The 19,939-nt window shown below is 43.6% G+C and overlaps 1 protein-coding gene across 4 annotated transcripts in view; it reads left to right on the top strand.

Moving 5' to 3' along the window:
* Window positions 1-2,542: 2,542 nt before the first annotated feature.
* SEC23IP (SEC23 interacting protein) overlaps window positions 2,543-19,939 on the top strand; it is a gene marked incomplete at both ends in the record, with an annotated part of 32,569 nt that continues 15,172 nt past the window's right edge. For 3 of the 4 annotated variants that reach the window (XM_084245169.1, XM_084245167.1, XM_084245168.1), the window contains 8 exons: window positions 2,558-2,714; window positions 7,327-7,859; window positions 10,280-10,502; window positions 11,524-11,717; window positions 15,139-15,228; window positions 16,636-16,756; window positions 18,182-18,271; window positions 18,790-18,931. In XM_084245169.1, coding sequence (XP_084101295.1) covers window positions 2,558-2,714; window positions 7,327-7,859; window positions 10,280-10,502; window positions 11,524-11,717; window positions 15,139-15,228; window positions 16,636-16,756; window positions 18,182-18,271; window positions 18,790-18,931 — 1,550 coding nt within the window. Of the gene's footprint in view, window positions 2,715-7,326; window positions 7,860-10,279; window positions 10,503-11,523; window positions 11,718-15,138; window positions 15,229-16,635; window positions 16,757-18,181; window positions 18,272-18,789; window positions 18,932-19,939 lie in introns of all 4 variants that reach the window. The other variant, XM_084245170.1, reaches the window with a different exon arrangement.

The raw sequence follows: 19,939 nt of genomic DNA, 5'->3' as shown, positions 1-19,939 counted from the left end.
CAAATCTTCTGATTTCTCCCCCTTCCCCTCCCCCAAACCCTTCTTTGACTCCCTTTTGATCCTAACTTGTAAGAAGCTGCATCCTCTGGCCTTGGTCGATTTTTCATTCTCATTTCTAACTTTCTCCCAGTTGCTCACTCGGCTCCAACCATATTCTTTTTTTTTTTTTTTTTTTTTTTGGCTCCAACCATATTCTAACCCATGTTCCTCTTAACAGCCAAGTGGCAATCAGGTGTCCCTACTGACTGTCGCTTAATCTGAAACTGTCTGTCTGTTAATACTTCCTCCAACCCCTCTCCCAAAACATTTTCAGTTAACTTCTATTCATTATCTTTCAGGTCTAAACTGTAATTTTTCTTCTTCAGGGAAGCCTCTCATGTCATCCAGACCAGGTGTAAGTCCTTTGTGGATAGTCTAATTGTTGGAAGTATTTTCTATCCCTCCTCATAGAGGGGTTATCCTTCTTCCCCCATAGTGTCAAATTTCACACCACACACTTTGGGGAGTTCTGCATTATCATTTTCATCACATGTTAGTTTGTCTTAAGAGAGTTGTGTCTATCTCACACACCATGTTCCTTTGGTATTTAGTGCACGGCATTGCCCCCCTCCCCCCAACCCCCGCACAATAATGACAGACTTGACCAAACTCTAGGATGGTTTCTAGCAGCTAAGGCCATGTCCCTAAGATGATCCCAGTACACTCTTTAAAATGTGTGCTTAGAAAACTCAATATGGTCAGGGAAGTTTAGTTTGTTCCAGCCTAAACCTGGTGATCTAGGCCACTGATGCCCACGCCTAGCTCTTTACTTCTATATTCCTTTGAGATTTAAATATTCTGCCACCCAGCACTGTCTTGCCATGGACCTGAGAACTGTCTCCACCCAGCCTGGAGGGTATCTTGCTCTGGCTTGCAGCATTGCTTGTCATAAAGATATGAGAAGTTTGGGCCTCCCCGGTGGCGCAGCGGTTGAGCGCTGGGTTGCGAAACTGCGCGCGGCCTCTGCAGCGCCAGTTCGATCCCCGGCTGCTCCCCGGCCACCAGAGGAGGGTCCCACATGGCGCGCAGACCTCTCCTGCCGCCCGCTGCTCCCCTCAGCAGTGTACTTCGGTCCTTCTGCCTGCTCTGCTCCCCGCTCTGGCTCTGGTGAATTCTCTCACCCTCCCGCGCTTCTGACTGTACCCAGTGCATGTATAAACAAAACAAACAAACAAACCAGCAAACAAATAAATAAAGCATGCCTCTATAAAAAAAAAAAAAAGAGATGAGAAGTTTGTTTCTCTAGGTAAGTGCCAATTAACAGGTCCAGGTGGCCTAGTCACATGGCCCAAACACCTGTTGGCACCTATGGGTGCTTTTCCCTTAGCACGTCCCAGTCTCTGAAAGGCCTCTAGCCTTTTGTTTGTGGGAAATTAAGTTGAATTCACAATGTATTCCCTTCCCTATTGTTATAGTTATTATTGAATAAAATCTATCCTTGTTCTTTTAAGTGGTATCTGGCTCTATCTTTGATACTGAGCACACGAAATAGCTATTGAATTAGGTAGATATTATATATATAGTATTATATATAGTATTTTAAAACTTCTTTGGGGGTCTATTCCCTCTCCCAAACCCCAAGAAGGAGAAAAACTGCATACTGTTATTTTTTTCTTTCATCATCTCTCACTATATGAAAGTGGACCATTATACCCAATTATTCACGGTGCACTTCGGCAACCCAAAGCTATTCAATAAGTCAAAAATTTCAATTCCCTGATTTCCCTTTTAAACATTTTTTTTTTTCTCTTCCAGACGGCTTAAATATTTAAAACATTTTTTTGAATTTTTATTTATGCATACAAGAGCTGGGGTACAGGCCAGAGATGCAGGGGGTGAGAGGATTCACCAGAGACAGGGTGGGGAGCAGAACAGGCAGACTGACTGAAACACACTGCTGAGGGGAGCAGCGGGCGAGACGGGAGAGGTCTGCTGCGCCATGTGGGTCAGCTCCCTGGACAGGGATCGAACTCGTGCTGCAGAGGCTGCAGATTGCTTCGTAGTGCGGTGCTTAACCCCTGGGGCCACCAGGGAGGCCCTATATAAAGCATTTTTAATCATTTCTATTTCTGGGCCAACAAGAGTTCGGACCAAGAAGGAAACTAGATGTGGGTGCTAGAGTGGCCGAGTTTGGGTTGGCCTTGGCTACAAATAGCCCTCCTCCTTTTTCCTCTTTCTGTCCGCGGGCTGCGTCGTGTGAGCTTCTCCTGCGCACTCCCGCAGCTCCCCCACATCTGTTCGTTGCGCGGTGGCGTCGAAGGCCGCAAGCCCCACGCAATCTCCGCGGCACTACGGCTCCCATCAGCCTGCGCGGACGCGGAGGGTGTCACGTGCTAGGACAGGGCATGACGCTGTAGCCGCCATTTTGCTTTCTGGCTCCCGCTGCCGCCCCGCGGCCCCGCGTGCAGGCCCTTGTGCGCAGGTGCGGAAGTGTGCTGGCCCCGAGTGTGACCGGCTTCCGGCCGGCGGAGCCGCACCGGCGACCCGAAGACGTGTAACGGGCGGGTGGGCTGCAGCCATGGCTGACAGGAAACCTAACGGCGGTGGCGCCGCCGCCTCTTCGTCGGGCACGAACTTGCTCTTCTCCTCGTCGGCCACGGAATTCAGCTTCAACGTGCCCTTCATCCCCGTCACCCAGGCCGCCGCCGCGCCGGCCTCCCTGCACCTGCACGGAGGTAGCGAGGGGGGCGGGGCGGCGCGGGGCGCGGGCGGCGGGGCCGCGAGGCTATCCCGGCCGCGACCCCCCCCCGGGCGCCGGCCGGGCCGCGGGCGCCGCGGAGGGGCCGGGCTGGGGGCCGGGGGCGGGGCCGGGCGAGGCCGGCGCTGCGTGGAGGGAGCCCGCGGGCCGCGGCGTCGCGCACGGCTCCGCGGAGCCGCTGCCGGTGCCCCGCCGGGCCCGCGGGTGTCCCCGGGACGGGCCCGCGGTGCGTGCGGGGAGGCGGGCGGGACGCGCCCCTCACAGTCGGGACGGTGCACCTCCTTTTCTGAGGGGCGTTTCCCCGCTCTCTGAGGCCTCAGCTCGTTCCCGCCGCGTCTTTATTGCTGTGCTCGGAGATTGTTGCATTTTAAACGATTACGTGGCAGAGGCGCGCGGGTTGTGCCCAGACGGTTCCTGACTCTGCGCTTCCGTGTCTGTCTGTCCACAGCCGCGGAGTGAGTCGTTCTGTGAAACACTGATACAGCCCCTGGCGCAGAGTGTTATAGAAAGTGTGTGGCGGCAACACGTCTGCCTCTGTGTGGGTGGTGGACTCGTTGACGTTTGTGACTCTGGTTTGCTTGTCTATTTCTAGGATTTTTTCTTTTTAAGATGTATTTCCTTACGCATACAGGAAGTGGGGTGTAGGCCAGAGGTGTCAGGGGTGAGAGGACTCACCAGAGACAGAGCAGGGAGCAGAACAGGCAGACTGACTGAAACACACTGCTGAGGGGAGCAGCGGGAGACAGGAGAGGTCTGCCGCGCCATGTGGGTAGCTCCCTGGCCAGGGATCGAACTCGTGCTATAGTGGCTGCAACTACTTTCATAGGTTGCATCTCAACCCTTTGCGCCACCAGGGAGGCCCTGTTTCTAGGCTCTTATTTAGTGCCTCAGCACATACATCCTCAGACACTGCTTAATATTTTTCCATTGAATAATGTACTCTTGCTTGGAGAACTAAGGAACTTTTCCTGGACAAGTGAAGCAGGGCAAACTGGAGGCAGCTATTCAGAAAGGTTCCCCGTCCTCTTCAGGTGTCTTTTTGGTGCTTCTGACCCCCTCCCGTGTACCTTCAGTGTTTGCTCCTTCCTCCTCCAGTGTTTGCTCCCCGAGATGAACTTACAGAACAGTGGTGGTGTAGATCAGTTTTTCAATGGATAATGGATAGCTGTTGAACCAACGAAAGGATTGGGGTCGGGAATTTGCCTTGTTTGGACTGTGTGGCCAAAAAGTTAGTGCATTTTGGTGAAAGGCTAGTGTGACTGTGGCAGAGCACTGTGGGACCATGGGGGTGGGGGGGGTTAGGGTTCTTTTTTTTCCCCGTATCCTTTGCTTCACAAACATTGTCTGGGTCATGCCCTTCTTTGCTATGGAGTATTTAGTTTGTGTATCACTATCAATTAATACTCAACATTTTGTTGTCATGTATAGGATAACTAAACCTGTGTTGAACATTTTTGGAGATAGCTTATTTTATTTCCATGAGAAAATTAATGGTGTTTAGAAATTTGGTAACAAGTATTTTTCTCTCTCTCAAAAAGATTCATCATTAGAAAGCTTTCCAGAGAATTTCAGGAGACAAAAGAAGAATCTGCCTCTTGGAGGCACCGGGTCATCATGCCAATGAAAAAGACACAGAAGAAGAAGTTTCATTCACTTGATAAACACTGGTTGAGCAGCATCTGTTTGCTTGGGCCTGCTTCAGATGTCAGGGAGACACAAGAGCAGAGAGCATGGCCCTCAGTGACTGCACAGCGTGTGTGTACACTCGGCGCCCCACTACGTAAGCCCTGTGACGGCGGTTTTGGCTCCACACAGGAGTTGGTGACTGCTGTGGAAGCCGTGGTCTCTGACTGGCTGACCTGGGAGACCATGTCCCTCAGGCCTTCAAGGCCTCACAGAGGTGCTGAGTTAAGTGTTGGGGGATGAATAAAAATCAGGGATCTGGTGAGAGAGGGATATGTCAGATCCTGGAAGGATGAGAAGACCTGCAGATTTGGTAGAATCTGGAAGTGGGCGCTCACATTTTTTCCCCCTCTCCTGCCCCTCCCTCTCCACCTTCCCCACCCGCTTCAGTGTAAGAGAGTGTGTGTGGGAGTGGCTTGAGTGCTCAGTTTAAGGGCCTCATACCATATTAAGGAGTGCAAAGTTCATCCCTATGGAGTGTTGGGGAGCCTTTGTAGGAGTGTAAATAGGGCAGTGACATTAGAGGTGTGTTTCGGAAAGACTGGAGTTTTTCGAAATTGTGCTGAAGTAAAGCTGACTATAGCAAGAGCAGTGAGGCTGGAGGCCGTTGTGAACTAGGCAGGAGCACATGGCACTGTGGCCCAAGTTGGCCACATTGGGCGTGAAGAGCAGGGAACTGATGGGAGATTTTAGACCGTAAAACTCTGGGACTTAGTGACTTACTGGGGTCCGGGCTGGCAGCTCTGTCTGTCAGCACAGAGGGCCCTTCTCTTTGTTCAGTGTTAGCCCCACATCTGTGGCTGGCCTCTCAGGCGTTGCCTTGTGCAGACCTCTGGGATGAGGATCTGAAGGATTAAATGAAGGTAAGAGAAGGAGAAGTCTGAAATAAAGATTCTGGTTTGAGGGTTTGGATGAATTTTGTCAAACATGTTACAGTAGTGAGATGTGGTAAATGGAGCACATGGGGGCCATTTGAGGTGATCAGTTAGGCTGATTTAGGATTACCATGTTTGAGGTCTGTGTGGCTGAGTCTTGAAAAGTATTGAGGAAATAGTTGGAAAATAGTTTCTGGACTACATGAGAACAGCCCAGATTGAGGCAGGGTTGGGACAGTGTCATCAGTGCATAAGTGCTTGTTAAAGTTGTAGGTCTGTATGCCAAATGTGTCCCCATGTAATTACAGTGTGTCGCTGAGGCAGGTCAGCATTATGTTGAAGGCAGTATTTCACTTGCCATTGATGCTAATCAGAAAAAAGCTTGTACTAGGTTGATCCCATATTGTCTTAAAGGATGAGAGACACTGCAGAGATGTTTTCTGCGTGCGCGCTTTCGTTCTGTGGTTGAGAGATGAGCTGAGATTATAGATGGGTCCATGGGATACAGAACGGGGTGGGAACTGCAGGAAAAAAAGTAGAATGATACAAGCCTTGTGCAGGAAGTGATATTTAATTTTCAGTTACAAAGAAACAACTGAAAGGAGTAGTTGAATGATAGAGTATCTTAAGTTAGACTAATGTATGCGAAGTATAATGGGAACAACCCAGAAGCTCAAAGCAGAGTCTGCTCTAGCCCAGGGGCCTCCTTCAGCAGAGGCCCAGGGTTGGAGAGCTTGAAAGGCAACTACACTTGGTGGCAGGACTTGAGGGCAGTCTGCCCGGTGCACGCCCGAGTGCTGGGAGCGGGCCCACCCTCCAGAGGGTCATCCCTCTGCAGTAGGGGGCAGAGGGAATGAGACAGAAGGTAAAGGTCAGTACGAGGAGAAGGAAAGTTAGAACAAGCTCGGGGCTCATAAACATTTAGTAAGGAAGAGTCGACTGGACACTTGAGGTCATGTAGAGGGAAAATGCTTTTACTTTACAACTTAGTAGCAGAAGAGAAAATAAATACTTGCTTGATGTTAATACCTTCAGTGACGAGCAGGTTGGGTAAAAGGAAGTGAGAAGACTTTCCTTCGTCAGAAAATGACTTTTTTAGTGTTTTAGTGTTCTCTAACAACCAGGTATTTGATGGTGATACTCTGTGATTTTAGGGATGGCAATTAATGGTTGACCTACTTTGCCTTGGAATACAAATACCACATGGTCATTTATACAGTGAGTGCTTTGTAGCCAAGAACATCAACACGCCTCTTCCTGTCAACAAAGTTAATACCTGTATTTCAGATTCTTGTCATAATTGGAGAAACCAAATTATGTGTAATTGGGTAGCAGGATAATATTTGATTATTGTTAGAAGAAACATTTGAAGCAATGTGTAAAAGCAGTAGGTGTGGATCTTTTTTAAAAAAATATTTATTCATGCATACAAGAGCTGGGGTAACAGGCCAAGGTGTGGGAGGGGGATGAGAGGATTCACTAGAGACAGAGTGGGGAACAGAACAAGCAGATCAGATCAATGGAAATACACCGAAGAGAGGAGCAGCGGGCGAGTCAGGCGAGGTCTGCTGCGCCATGTGGGTTGCTCCCTGGCTGGGGATCGAATTCGTGCTGCAGTGGCTGCGGATAGTTTCATAGGTTGCTTCTTAACCCCTTGCGCTACCAGGGAGGCCCCAGGTATGGATCTTGATTCTATTTTCAAAAATTTCTATACATAAATATCTATAATCTATATATTTACGAAGCAGCACATAACTATTTGTGTTAAGTTGTATGGAAGGGCGGGTACCAAAAAGTTAGCAGTGATATCAGTGATTGTCTCTGGGAGGTGGGCTTTGAATGAATTGTAGTTTTTAATTCCTTTTGTTATTTTTGATTATCTTCTCATTTTAAAGAAAAAAAGTGTTTGAGGAAAAAGTTTTTTATTCCATAATGCAGAAGTGTGAGTTTGAATAAAATGAGAGCGCAGTCACTAGTCATGTCTGCTGATGGGTGCAATGCCCTTTAAACTGCTTCCCTGTTCCCTTTCAGAGGATTCCACAGACGTTGGTGAGGAGGACAGCTTCCTCGGTCAGACGAGCGCTCACACGTCCACCCCACAGACATTCAGTTACTTCTCTCAGGTATCAAGCAGTAGTGATCCTTTTGGGAATATTGGACAATCCCCGTTAACAACTGCAGCGACGTCAACTGGACAGTCCACATTCTCCAAGCCCCCAACTGCTCTCCCTTTCACAACTGGATCCCAAGACACAGTGAATGCTTTTTCACCATCCATTTCGAAGGCTCAGTTCGGTGCTTCATCTTCTTCACAGATGGGAATAAGTACTTACCTGCCTTCTCAGCCGAGTGGTTTCCCTCCTTCAAGTTTTGGAAGCCCACCGCAAGGCGTACCCCAACAAGGATACAATCCATATCGCCACACCCCTGTAAGCAGCAGGGCTAATCCCTACATTGCACCTCCTCAGCTGCAGCAGTGCCAGGCGCCAGGCCATCCTACCCATCCTCCACCTTCTGGACCCCCTGTACAGATGTACCAGATGCCTCCAGGATCTTTAGCACCGGTATGAAGATACATTTTTATATCCGAGTTTTCATTCTGCTTTATGATCTCTCTCATCTTAGCCTTTTAAAAACTCTGTGATTTTAATAATCAGTATGTTGATAAATTATTTTCAAGTAAGCTACATGCTTTGAAGTAAACCTTCTTTTAAAGGTAGCTCTTTAAATGGTCATAATTTATATTTCCTATTTATGGAAGTAGTAGTAGATTTTAATGAGTTAACTACATGCCAATATTTCCAGATTTTAGTGTAAGAGACCGATAATAAATGTCGTCTAGGGACTTGTGAGAGTGAAGCAATTATTAGCAGACTGCCAGCTTCTCATTTTTTAATTATACTGTTCAATCAAAGTACCTAATTACAGGAATGAAAATTGATTACTCCAATAATTTTTTTATTTACATTTTTGGAGTTTGGAGCTAGATAGTCAAACTATCTCTGGAGAGAGATGAAATAAAATTTGCATTGGGTAAATTTTATGAAATTCCCTTTTGCTTTTTTCCTCAACTAATGATTTAACTGACTTCCAAAGGGAAGTCAGCTGAATTGAAAAAGAAAGGGAAACCAAGGAAAGGAAGAACTAAGAACCCACCCCAGCGACGCAGAGGTAGCAGTGTTATAATCAGCTTCTGGGGATAGCGAGTGGGCTCCTTACCATTCATCTTTCTCCCCCCGTGTTATTTAACTTAAATCCAACCAATACACAAGGTCTCACTAATGCTGGATTTCAGCATATTGGAAAGTAACCAGATTCATAGCGTGTGGTGTGGTTAATATGCTGGTTTGCTGATTAAAATGTTGAAGGTTTCTAATTAAGAATTTAAAGACTGGTAACTTCAATTTTTTTTTTTATTATATATTTTATTATTTTTTTATTTTTTTAAAAGATTTATTTATTTATACATGCACTGGGTACAGTCAGAAGCGCGGGAGGGTGAGAGAATTCACCAGAGCCAGAGCGGGGAGCAGAGCAGGCAGAAGGACCGAAGTACACTGCTGAGGGGAGCAGCGGGCGGCAGGAGAGGTCTGCGCGCCATGTGGGACCCTCCTCCGGTGGCCGGGGAGCAGCCGGGGATAGAACCGGCGCTGCAGAGGCTGCGGGCAGCTTCGCAACCCAGCGCTCAACCACTGCGCCACCGGGGAGGCCTGGTAACTTCAAATTTAAAAGACAGTTGCAAAAAGAATAGCACAAAGAACACCACAGTGCCCTTAACCCAGATTTACCCATCATGACCATGTACCCCACTTGCAGTGTCTGTGCACATGTGCCCTTGTGTGTCCCAGTACTCACTCCTCCCCTCCTTCCTCCCTCCCTTCTCTACTCCTTATCCTTTCGCCTCCCTCCTCCCTTTTCACTCTGCAGTTTTTTGGGGGGAAACATTTGAAGTTAATTGCTTTATGACTATTCCTAAAGTGTGTGTTTCGTAAGAGTAGGGATTTTCTTTTGCACAACCACTGCACAGTTAGCAATCTCAGTGAGTCGAACATTCATACAGCATTCCAAAATGACTTTTAATGTCAACTTTTAAAATAATTATATTCTAATTTTAAAGGTATATTCAGTGCAGACTAGCCGAATAAAAATTGTCCCTTGATAATTCATGTTTCCATTTTGTTAGATTCTTATGTTTTTTCTTAGATGTTTTTTACAGATGAAGATTCTATACAGTTTTTGTGAACTCATTTAAAATGTTAAGACTTTGGGCCTCCCTGGTGGTGCAGCGGTTGAGCGCTGGGTTGCGAAGCTGCCCGCAGCCTCTGCAGCACCGGTTCGATCCCCGGCCACCGGGTGAGGGTCCCACATCGCGCGCAGACCTCTCTTGCCTCCCGCTGCTCCCCTCAGCAGTGTATTTTGTCAGTCTGCCTGTTCTGTTCCCCGCTCTGGCTCTGGTGAATTCTCTTACCCTCCCGCGCTTCTGACTGTACCCAGTGCTTGTATAAAGAAAAAAAGAAAATTAAAATAAAATAAAATAAAATGTTAAGATTTTAAAGGTTTTTTTAAAAAACATTTTTTAATGGCTCTAAGGAATTTATTTGAATAATCAGTCTTCTGTGAGATTGTGTCCAGTGATTTTCTATTATAAATAACATTGTAGGATACATCCTTGTAAGTCATTTTTTACCTGGTTTTATAATTATATCTTTGGGATGAATTCTTAGAAAGGAATGACTCACTCAAGAATAAGATAAAATAACTTAGCCATGTTGCTAGGTTGATTTCTGTAAAGGTTTTGGTTCACTTTGCCCTCAGTGAGAAAGTCCAGTTCACTTTGCAGCTTGTTTTGCTAGATTAAAAAAATTGCTTTGGGACCTAGTAGTCCAGAAAGATATGTGGGATGATTATTACTAGTATCAGTTTGAGTGTGAAGCATGTACACAATTGTTCCTCTGAACAACCATGATTTTTCTGTCCCCTGCAGATTCCTCCCTCGGTGCAGTCAGGGGTGGCCCCTGCAGCACAGCAGCAGGCACTTGCGAGGCCAGCCGGGCCCTCTGTGCAAACGCCGCCTCCTTTTCTACTTCAAAATCATTATGAACCTGTGCAGCCTCACTGGTTTTACTGCAAGGAGGTAGAATACAAACAACTATGGATGCCTTTCAGTGTGTTTGACTCTTTAAATCTTGAAGAAATCTATAATTCAGGTAAGCACTGATCATGTATCATTTGTAATTTGATTTTAGGAAGAGAAAAAATAAGACTATTTATCGCCTACTTTTTGTGAATATCAAATTAACCTTGTAGATCCCTTCAGACTCTGTACCTTAAGGTGGTGGTATTAATGTAAATTCGGAGTTACTTGAACAAGGTATTTGAAGACGTGCTTTGTTATTAGAGAAATAATTTGTCTAAAGCTGTTTCAAATCAGAGAAATTATAAAGTGTTTTTAAATGAAACTCTTGTTTGTGAAGGTGATTTGAAAGTGTTCCATGCTCAGGTGAGTTTTGGCAGTGCTGGAACAACATCCATCTCTTGAGAGAGACTAGTGCACAGAAATATATTAAAACGCAGCAATCTTACAGAAATATTTCTATCCTAAAGCTATTTCATATTGGGTCTTAAAAACATGTCATGGAGTATTGCCACTTTGATTACAAGAAAATATCCACCAGTTATTGGAATTATTTTATGATCACTTCTGTTTTTAAACAAAAAAATGAGCTTTACATTTGCAGCAACGTGGATGGAACTAGAAGGAATGATGCTCAGTGAAATAAGCCAGAAGGAAAAAGAAAAATATCAGATGGTTTCACTTATAGCAGGAATATAGAGGGACCCAATAAGACATCAGTGTAAAAAAAAAAAAATAACAGTACAAAACATAACAAAGCAAAACCAGACAATTATAAATCAGAGACTTCCTACTGGGGAGGAGGAGGGAGAGGGATCCGAGGGAGGGAGGGAGGGAGGGAGGAGCACAGGGGACTGAGGTGATGGTGCACGGGTGCACTGGTGAAGGAAACTCCATGGGCACTACACCTGAGGGGGTGGTGGGAAGCAAATATTGTTTAAAAATGAACAGTGATGTAAAAAATAAAAAAAATAATATTAAAAAATGAGCTTAGTTCTTTGTCTTTAAGGATTTACTAGTCACCATGTTCATTATTTATTACTTTTAAATATACCTGGTAACTGTTGGGTTACAATGTGGACTTTGTACTCCAGTCCAGCCAGACCCTGAGAGTGTGGTTCTGGGCACGGATGGGGGACGCTATGACGTTTATCTCTATGACCGAATGAGGAAGGCTGTGTACTGGGAAGAGGAGCCCACTGAAGTGAGACGCTGTACCTGGTTTTATAAAGGGGACACAGATAGCAGATTCGTTCCCTATACAGAGGAGTTCAGTGAAAAACTAGAGGTATGTGGGCTTTATTCCTTTCGCTTTTCTTTAAAAAGCATGGGACATACATACATTGGAGCCTCTGCATAGTGTTCACGATGGGGCAGACTTTATTTAGGGGAGCCTGTCCTTATCCTGCTCACAAGGAAGATTGCTTCCTAAGTGGTGTCATCACTTTATGAGGTGCTGATTGTGTCCTCAGTGTCTATAGATTGTTTTTCAGGGACGTATCACAAATCTAATAATGTACTTGTATCAAACCTTTAGAAGAACTTAGGCTGTTGGGATCTGTTGCTGACTACACATGTAAGCATAGAAAAGAGATGAGTAGGGCAAGATACGGGAAAAAGATGTGGTGTTCTGTGCCCTCTTGCGGGAGGCCGTTCTCCATATTTTCACCAAGTTGAACCTCCTTCTTCTTGGGATTTTTTTTTTTTTTAAGATTTATTTTATTTATGCATACAAGAGCTGGGGTATAGGTGGGGTGAGAGGATTCACCAGAGACAGAGTGGGGAGCAGAACGGGCAGATCTACTGAAATACGCTGCTGAGGGGAGCAGCAGGCGAGACAGGAGAGGTCTGCTACGCCATGTGGGTTAACTCCCTGGCTGGGGGTTGAACTCGTGCTGCAGTGGTTGCCAGTTGCTTCATAGTGCTGAGACTTAACCCTTTGTGCCAGCAGGGAGGCTCCTCCTTCCTCGTGGGATTTTGTGGAGACTTTATTACATAGGCCTGAGTGATTAAATCACTGATCAGTGGCAACTGAACTCCATCCTCGCCCTCTCTCCTAAGAAATCTAGGAGTGGAAATGAAAGTTCCACCCTCTGATCATTTTGGTTCTCTGGTAACCAGCCCCCATTCTCCAAGTGTTTTCCAAAAGTTGTCTTCCCAAGTAGAGCAAAAGACACCTTTATCATTCTGGAACACTTGGGAAATTTCAAGGCTTTTGGGGGAACTGTGAGATAGGAACTGTAGGTGAGACTCACATATGTATGAGGAATATATTTGGTCACCTGAATAACCAAATATGTGTATTTCCTATAAATTACATCACTGTATACCAATGTAAGAATTTAGCAAGTCTTTGGATATAAAATGAGCATATACCAATTTATAGAATTCCTATGTGGTAGAAATAGCTAACTAGAAACCATAATAAAGACGATACTGGGCCTCCCCCGGTGGCTCAGGTGGTTGAGCGCAGCGCTGTGAAGCTGTCCGCAGCCTCTGCAGTGCCCATTCAATCCTCGCCGCCTCGGAACAACCCACATAGCGAGGAGACCTTTCCTGTCTCGCCTGCTGCTCCCCTCAGCAGTGTATTTCGTCAGTCTGCCTGTTCTGTTGCCCCGCTCTGTCTCTGGTGAATCCTCTCACCCTCCCGCGCCTCTGGCCTGTACCCCGGTTCTTGTATAAATAAATTAAAAAAAAAAAAGTTACTATTTATAACACTTAGGAAACTGTATACTAAGTAGGAAAAAGTTCCAAAAATACACATATACTTTATGGAAAAAAACTTCAGAATAGAATCGAAAGACATAAATGATGACTTGTGGGTCCTCACTGGAGTGCTTACAACTAACTTCAGGACACCACTCAAAAGCAGACATATGGTGAGAAACAACAACAGGATTTATTTATACAGGGAGAGAGCAAGAGAGGCTGCCACTGATTGGATGCAGTCTCTCCTGTCCCAGATAGTGTCTGCTGAGCAGAGACCAAGGCCCAAGCCAAAGCCACATGTAGGGCCTCCCTGATGGCCTAGGTGTTAATGTCTAAGCGCTATGACTGCTGTGACCTGAGTTCCATTCCCAGCCAGGGAGCTAACCCACATAGGGTTAGCTGTCTCGCCTGCTGCTCCCCTCAGCAGTGTATTTCAGTAGATCTGCCTGTTCTGTTCCCCACTCTGTCTCTGGTGAATCCTCTCACCCCCTCCGCCCCCCCCCCCCCGCACCTCTGGCCTACGCCCTAGATCTTCTATGAAAAATTAAAACAAGAAACAAAGCCACATGTGGCAAGCTTGCAGCTTCTCCACAGACACCCTTCTTCACCAGCAGTTTAACTACCAGACGTCTCAGCTCTGTTACTTTTTCCCCACTACCCTCTTTGAGGGTAGGATTTAGAAAGCTCTACTTTCTATCATCCAGTGACTGAGTGCCACCCACTGGCTCAGAGGTTGCTCCTGTGTTCTTACAACATCAAGGTTTTTTAGGTAAAATCTGCAAACTGCTTCTAAATTTTTATGGAAGGTGAAAATGTAAGAATAACCAAGACTGATTTGAAGAAGAATATATGGAAACTGATACTGCCAGATAGGATTTATTGTTATAATAATAATATATAATTAAATTGAGAGGGAGTATGAAGTGAAAATAATGAACTTTCCTTTTTTTAAATATATATATTTAAAATTACAGTATGTTTAAAAAGAAAAAATACAAAATAAGAGGGTTGAATGGATAGGGATTGATGATGAGATACTGTGACTGACAAAAAGATTTACATTTTGGCACGATTATCCAGTAACCACTGTTAGTAATGACCCAAAAAAACCAAAACAAAGCAACAAATCTTGGACAGTGTATGTGTCTTACTTAGCTTATCTTTGTCCAAGAGACCTGCAGGGTTTTGCCTTATAGAAAGCAGAATACTATACCTGGTGGAAGAATAAAGTGCTTGAGCAGCCAGGTCTTTGGAGTCAGAAAGTTGCAGCTGATGTTGACCTGCAGTTCTGCCTTTGCTACTTAGCAGTGTGTAACCTTGTACATTTGTGAACTTAAAATGTCTGCTAGGGTTTGAATTATGACCCCACTACCAACACCCCCCCCCCCCAAAGATTTGTTGAAATACTAACGTCAAAGTCAGAATGTGACCTTATTTGAAAATAGGGTTGTTATATATGTAATAGTCAACAGGACTGTTATATGGAGTGGGGTGGGTCCCTACTCCACTTTGACTGGTTTTCTTATAAGACACACACCATGGACACACACCATGTGAAACGAGAGGATTAGAGGATGCATCTATAAGCCAAGGAACACTGAAGATTGCCAGCAAACCAGCAGCAGCTGCGAAGGGGAGGAAGGCATTCCCTGTCAGTTTCAGAGGAAGTAGGGCCCTGCCGTCACCTTGATTCCAGACTTCTAACCTCCAGCACTGTAAAACTATACATTTCTGTTGTTTGAAGCCCCTCAGATGTAGTACTTTGTTGTGGCAACCCTAGGAAACTATTAAATTGTCAGAATCTTGGTTAACATGATTTAGGAGTGATTGAGAGTAATTAATAAGGGAACATATGTAAAGTGATAAATATGGTAACCAGTTAGTATGACAGAGTTGCTATTATTTTTATTACCTTCTTGGTGATATTTTTATTACCTTTTCTTCCATACATTCTCTCAATTTGTCAGAGTGGATTATATATGTTGTTTTTATTATTGTAGGCAGAATATAAAAAAGCTGTAACCACAAATCAGTGGCACCGCAGGTTAGAGTTCCCAAGTGGAGAGACAATTGTTATGCACAACCCAAAGGTAATGATATTGTTTAAGATATTAAAGTGTTTATTTAAATTATTATTTTGCTAAATGTGTTTAGTATTTTATTAGTGTCTGCAGTAGAAATGTATTTACATCAAGTGCATTCCTTTTCATTTTACTAAAGTTCATGATGATTGTAGAAATAAAAATGAAATTTACATTTTAATTTGCTTTACGAAGTTTCTGTTTATGGCAACGTGTTAGCTGACGTTTCGTCTGCTTGGTAATTTTATATACTTGATTAGGGGCTGGCATACTTCTTTTATCTTTTAATAAAGGGCCAGAGAGTAAATATTTAAGGCCCCATAGGCTATATTGTCTCTATTGGAGCTTCCAGCTCAGCCACTGTAGCCTGAAACACTTGCAACAATATGTAAACTGACAGGTATGTTTTCAGTGCAGCTTTATTTATAAAAGCTGGTGGTGGGCCAGGTTTGGCCTGCAAACCGTAGTTTGCCTATCCTGCCCTTGATGATAGTTCATTTTCCTCTTTAAAGGAAAAATATGTTCTTCCTCTTTTTATCTGTATTGTCTCCACAAACATTTTTTGAGACCGATTCGTGGTGGTCAGATTCTTTCATTTACCATCTTTAATTTCCCTGAGCTCCAGGTTCCTCACCTGCAATAAGGTTTACCTCTTGGGGTCATATAATTTTCTCAGAACATAGGCTATTTATAGGGTGTTTTTTTTTGTACTTTTCTACAATAAAAAATCAAACCACCTCTATTGGTATTGAAATAAATAAAAATAAAAACATCACAGCAAAATTTAAATGTTATAAGAAGATATCAAATGCAAATCTTCTGCATTCCCCACCTCCCCCTCTGCATGGTAGCCACTCTTAACTTTTTTGTTTTTGTTTTATTAATGCAAACATAATCTTACATACTTAAAAAATTTTTTCCATGTGACACAGGCTGAGGTTAATGCAGTTGATGTAGCAGAATGTATGTCTTCCTAAACAGTGTTGGATAAATCAGTTTTTGTCATTGAAATTGAATTTATAAGTTAACCAAGAATCTTAGTGCTTAAAGAATTTTACTTACATGTATTTATAAGGCAAAAACTCCTCTGTTGCTGATAACGTTCCCTTGATTTCTTATTTGTAAACTTGGATTTTTATGTTGTATTTTCAAATCAAGGTATACTCTTCAGATTTAGTTGTTTTATTTTTTCAACATCTGCTTTGGAAATAATGGTAATTGATTTGTTCAGTGTTAAGGGTTAATGAGCACTACCATATCTGTTATACAATTGGTTTTGGGGAAACAGTACTAGTGCTTGACTTAAATACTATCCAGGGTATGAAATAGCTATTTGTTGAAATATATTACTTAAGCCTGTAGTGCAAATGAATTTGGTTGTGAGTTCTGTAATAATCCTTCTGTTGTATCTTGAAGGTTATTGTTCAGTTCCAGCCTTCATCAATGCCAGATGAGTGGGGGACCACACAGGATGGACAGACAAGGCCCAGGGTTGTAAAGCGCGGAATTGATGACAACCTGGATGAGATTCCTGCTGGTATGTAAAGTAGTGCATTTAGGACCAACGTCATTTTTAGGCTTCCCCCATTTTAGCATCAGTTTTTAGAATGATTAAAGAAGAAACAATTTTTAGGATTTCCTGCCATAAAATAAATCAGCCAGTTTGGTATGTATCTTTCTTTAATTTTATTACTTTTATATCTTTTTTTAAATTTAGAATTTGTTGAAGATACATGAAACATGTAATACAGATTCCAAAATATGTATTGTTGTGAAGAAGCTCTTCGGCTGGTTGAAGCTGGACTTTTGGCAGTATTTTGGGCTTGCTTTGTCTTTGCCTCAACTAGGTCTTTTTTTTTTTTTTTTTTAAGGTTTATTTTATTTATTTATGCATACAAGAACTGGGGTATAGGCCAGAGGTGTGGGGCGTGAGAGGATTCACCCGATATAGAGTGGGGAGCAGAATAGGCCAGATCTACTGAAATACACTGCTGTAGGGAGCAGGGGGCGAGACAGAGGTCTGCTGTGCCATGTGGATCAGCTCCCTAGCTGGCTATCAAACTTATGCTTTCGTGGCTGGGGATAGCTTGATAGTACTGAGACTTAACCCCTGTGCCACCAAGGAGGCCCTGGCCTCAAATAGTTTGTATTAATAAAGTGCAGGAATTAACAGACTTGTTCTATAAAGACTTACACAGTAAATATTTTAGGCTTTGCAGGTCATATACATTCTGTGGTATTTCTCAACTCTGCTGTTATAGTGTGAAAGCATTTATAGACAGTATGTAAGCACATGGCCATAACTGCCATTCTAATAAAACTTTATTTATAAAATCAGGCAGCGAGCAGGATTTGACCCATGGGCTATATAGTTTGCCATCCCGCTGCTCCAGTGGGTATGCTTTGGTTTCTCCTGTCGTGCCATTTAAAGTATGGATTTTATTTCGACAATTACAGACATCATGGTTGTTTCATTGTCTTATGAAAGATTACAAAGCAAATGCACTCATAATGAATCTGAATGAAATACTCAGAGTACGGTAGTAGGTTTAATTTGGAAATGTCCCTATATAGTAAGTGTGAATTTAACAAAGGGGAGGATTTTGGGAAAAGATTTAAAAGTTTTATATTGCAGTTTGTTTTTCCATGTGGGGCTTAGTATCTGAGGAGTTCGAAGAAATCATAAGGTTATGGAGTCTTTATAGGGACAGAACTTCTGGCACCGTATGCTGGTAGCCTCTGGGATCAGAGATGGTTTTCTTCCTTCACTTCTTGGTCAAATTTATTGTCATTTGCCAAGACAGACTTGGGACTTTGTTCTTATAATTTGTTAGAGGTGAGTGGGGTTTATTAGTTTGGCAGGTTTGCAGTGACAGGAAGGCGATCTAGACTATTGCTGTTCTGTTAAGAAAACCCAAACAAATCTAGGTGGGGTGTGTGTGTGTGTTTGTTTCTTTTCTAGGAGAAATGCCGCAGGTTGACCATTTGGTGTTCATGGTGCATGGCATTGGACCCGTGTGTGACTTGCGCTTTAGAAGTATTATTGAATGTGGTAAGCGTTACTTAATTTCACGGAATGATTTGAGAGCCAATAGGAAAGCTTTTAAATGTTAATTTTTAACATACCTTTCAGCTATATTCTATTGGCTGAGTGACTGTGAGAGGAGATTTTAGAGTTGCTGGGGAATAATTTGTGTGTGATATGCTTTTAAGGCATGTGTAGCTCTGGGCACACGCACACACGCTCTTGGGTGAGGAATGAGATGGTTGGGTTCTGGAGCAGGGTTCCCTCGGCAGGAAGCTTGATTCCAGGGTCTGGGCCATGCTGCATTTTGGGAGGGTGGTTAAACTAATGTTTTCCATTCATTTATACTTTCCTCTGAAACAAATGAAAAGTTAGCAAGCAATTCCTTAAAGCCTGGGTTTTTTTGAATAATTTTGTGAACCTTTTTTTCCTCTCTCCTTGAAAAGTTTGTGTTACAAAAAATAGTGGCATATTTGAGGCATTTGATAATTAACAGACTAGGGAAATTTAATCAATTTCATTTATCCCCCTGTTTTCTTTTTAAGTGGATGATTTTAGGGTGGTTTCTCTCAAATTGCTGCAGACACATTTCAAGAAATCTTTAGATGACCAGAAAATAAGCAGAGTGGAGTTCCTTCCGGTTCACTGGCATAGTTCCTTGGGTGGGGATGCCACAGGGGTTGACAGGTATGTGGATAACTTGTTTTTCAGATAATTCAAACTTAGATGAAAATTAAAATCATAATATGAAATAGTTTAGTACAACTTCAACAAATTCGTTAATTAAATATTTGCTCTAACATAATGGCTGTTGAGTTTATATGTTACTTTAATCTCTGTGGGGCATCAGTGTGTGTATATGTGTTGTGTGTTTGTTCCCATTGTGAATGTTTAAAAGACTCTTAAGAATTGTAAGCTGGTTATAAAGTACTGTTGTAATTTATGTGGTTTAGGGAGGGTGGCTGTGCCGTATGTTGTAGAATATTCAGCGGCATCTCTGGCCTCTGTCCACTAGGTAACAGTGACATCCGCCCCCTGTACTCCAAAAATGTCTCTAGTGGTTGCCATATGTTCCCTGGAGAGTAAAATTGCTGTGCTTGAGAACCGTGACCTGGTGTTTCAGTGGAGACTCTTGGCAGGGAAGTTCTTTGTTCTGCAGACTTTGCCTGTGGTGTAGGCAATCTGGAATTCTTGATCTAAACGCCAGCAGCGCTCACCAGGTCCTGTGACAACTGAAAATGCCCCCACTCAATTTTGAATGGTCCCATTTGAGAACTACAGATGTAGGTAATATTTTTGGTGGGACACAGGGCTGATGACATACTTGGATTTTAGTGAATGTTAACTATTTCAGGGCATATAGTTTCATAAAACTTTTCACTTAAACAGCATTCTCTCTATGGCAGGGTCCATTGTAAAGGTGTTTTCTTTTTTTTTTTTTTTTTTTTTTTTTATTTTATTTTTATTTTTTTTTTTTTATTTTTTTATAGAGGCATGCTTTATTTATTTGTTTGCTGGTTTGTTTGTTGGTTTTGTTTATACATGCACTGGGTACAGTCAGAAGCGCGGGAGGGTGAGAGAATTCACCAGAGCCAGAGCGGGGAGCAGAGCAGGCAGAAGGACCGAAGGACACTGCTGAGGGGAGCAGCGGGCGGCAGGAGAGGTCTGCGCGCCATGTGGGACCCTCCTCCGGTG

This window comes from Talpa europaea (assembly GCF_964194135.1).
Source record: "Talpa europaea genome assembly, chromosome: 10".
Taxonomy (NCBI): domain Eukaryota; kingdom Metazoa; phylum Chordata; class Mammalia; order Eulipotyphla; family Talpidae; genus Talpa; species Talpa europaea.
The sequence above is the reverse complement of the archived record's forward strand: the minus strand, read 5'-3'. Positions and strand labels throughout refer to the sequence as shown.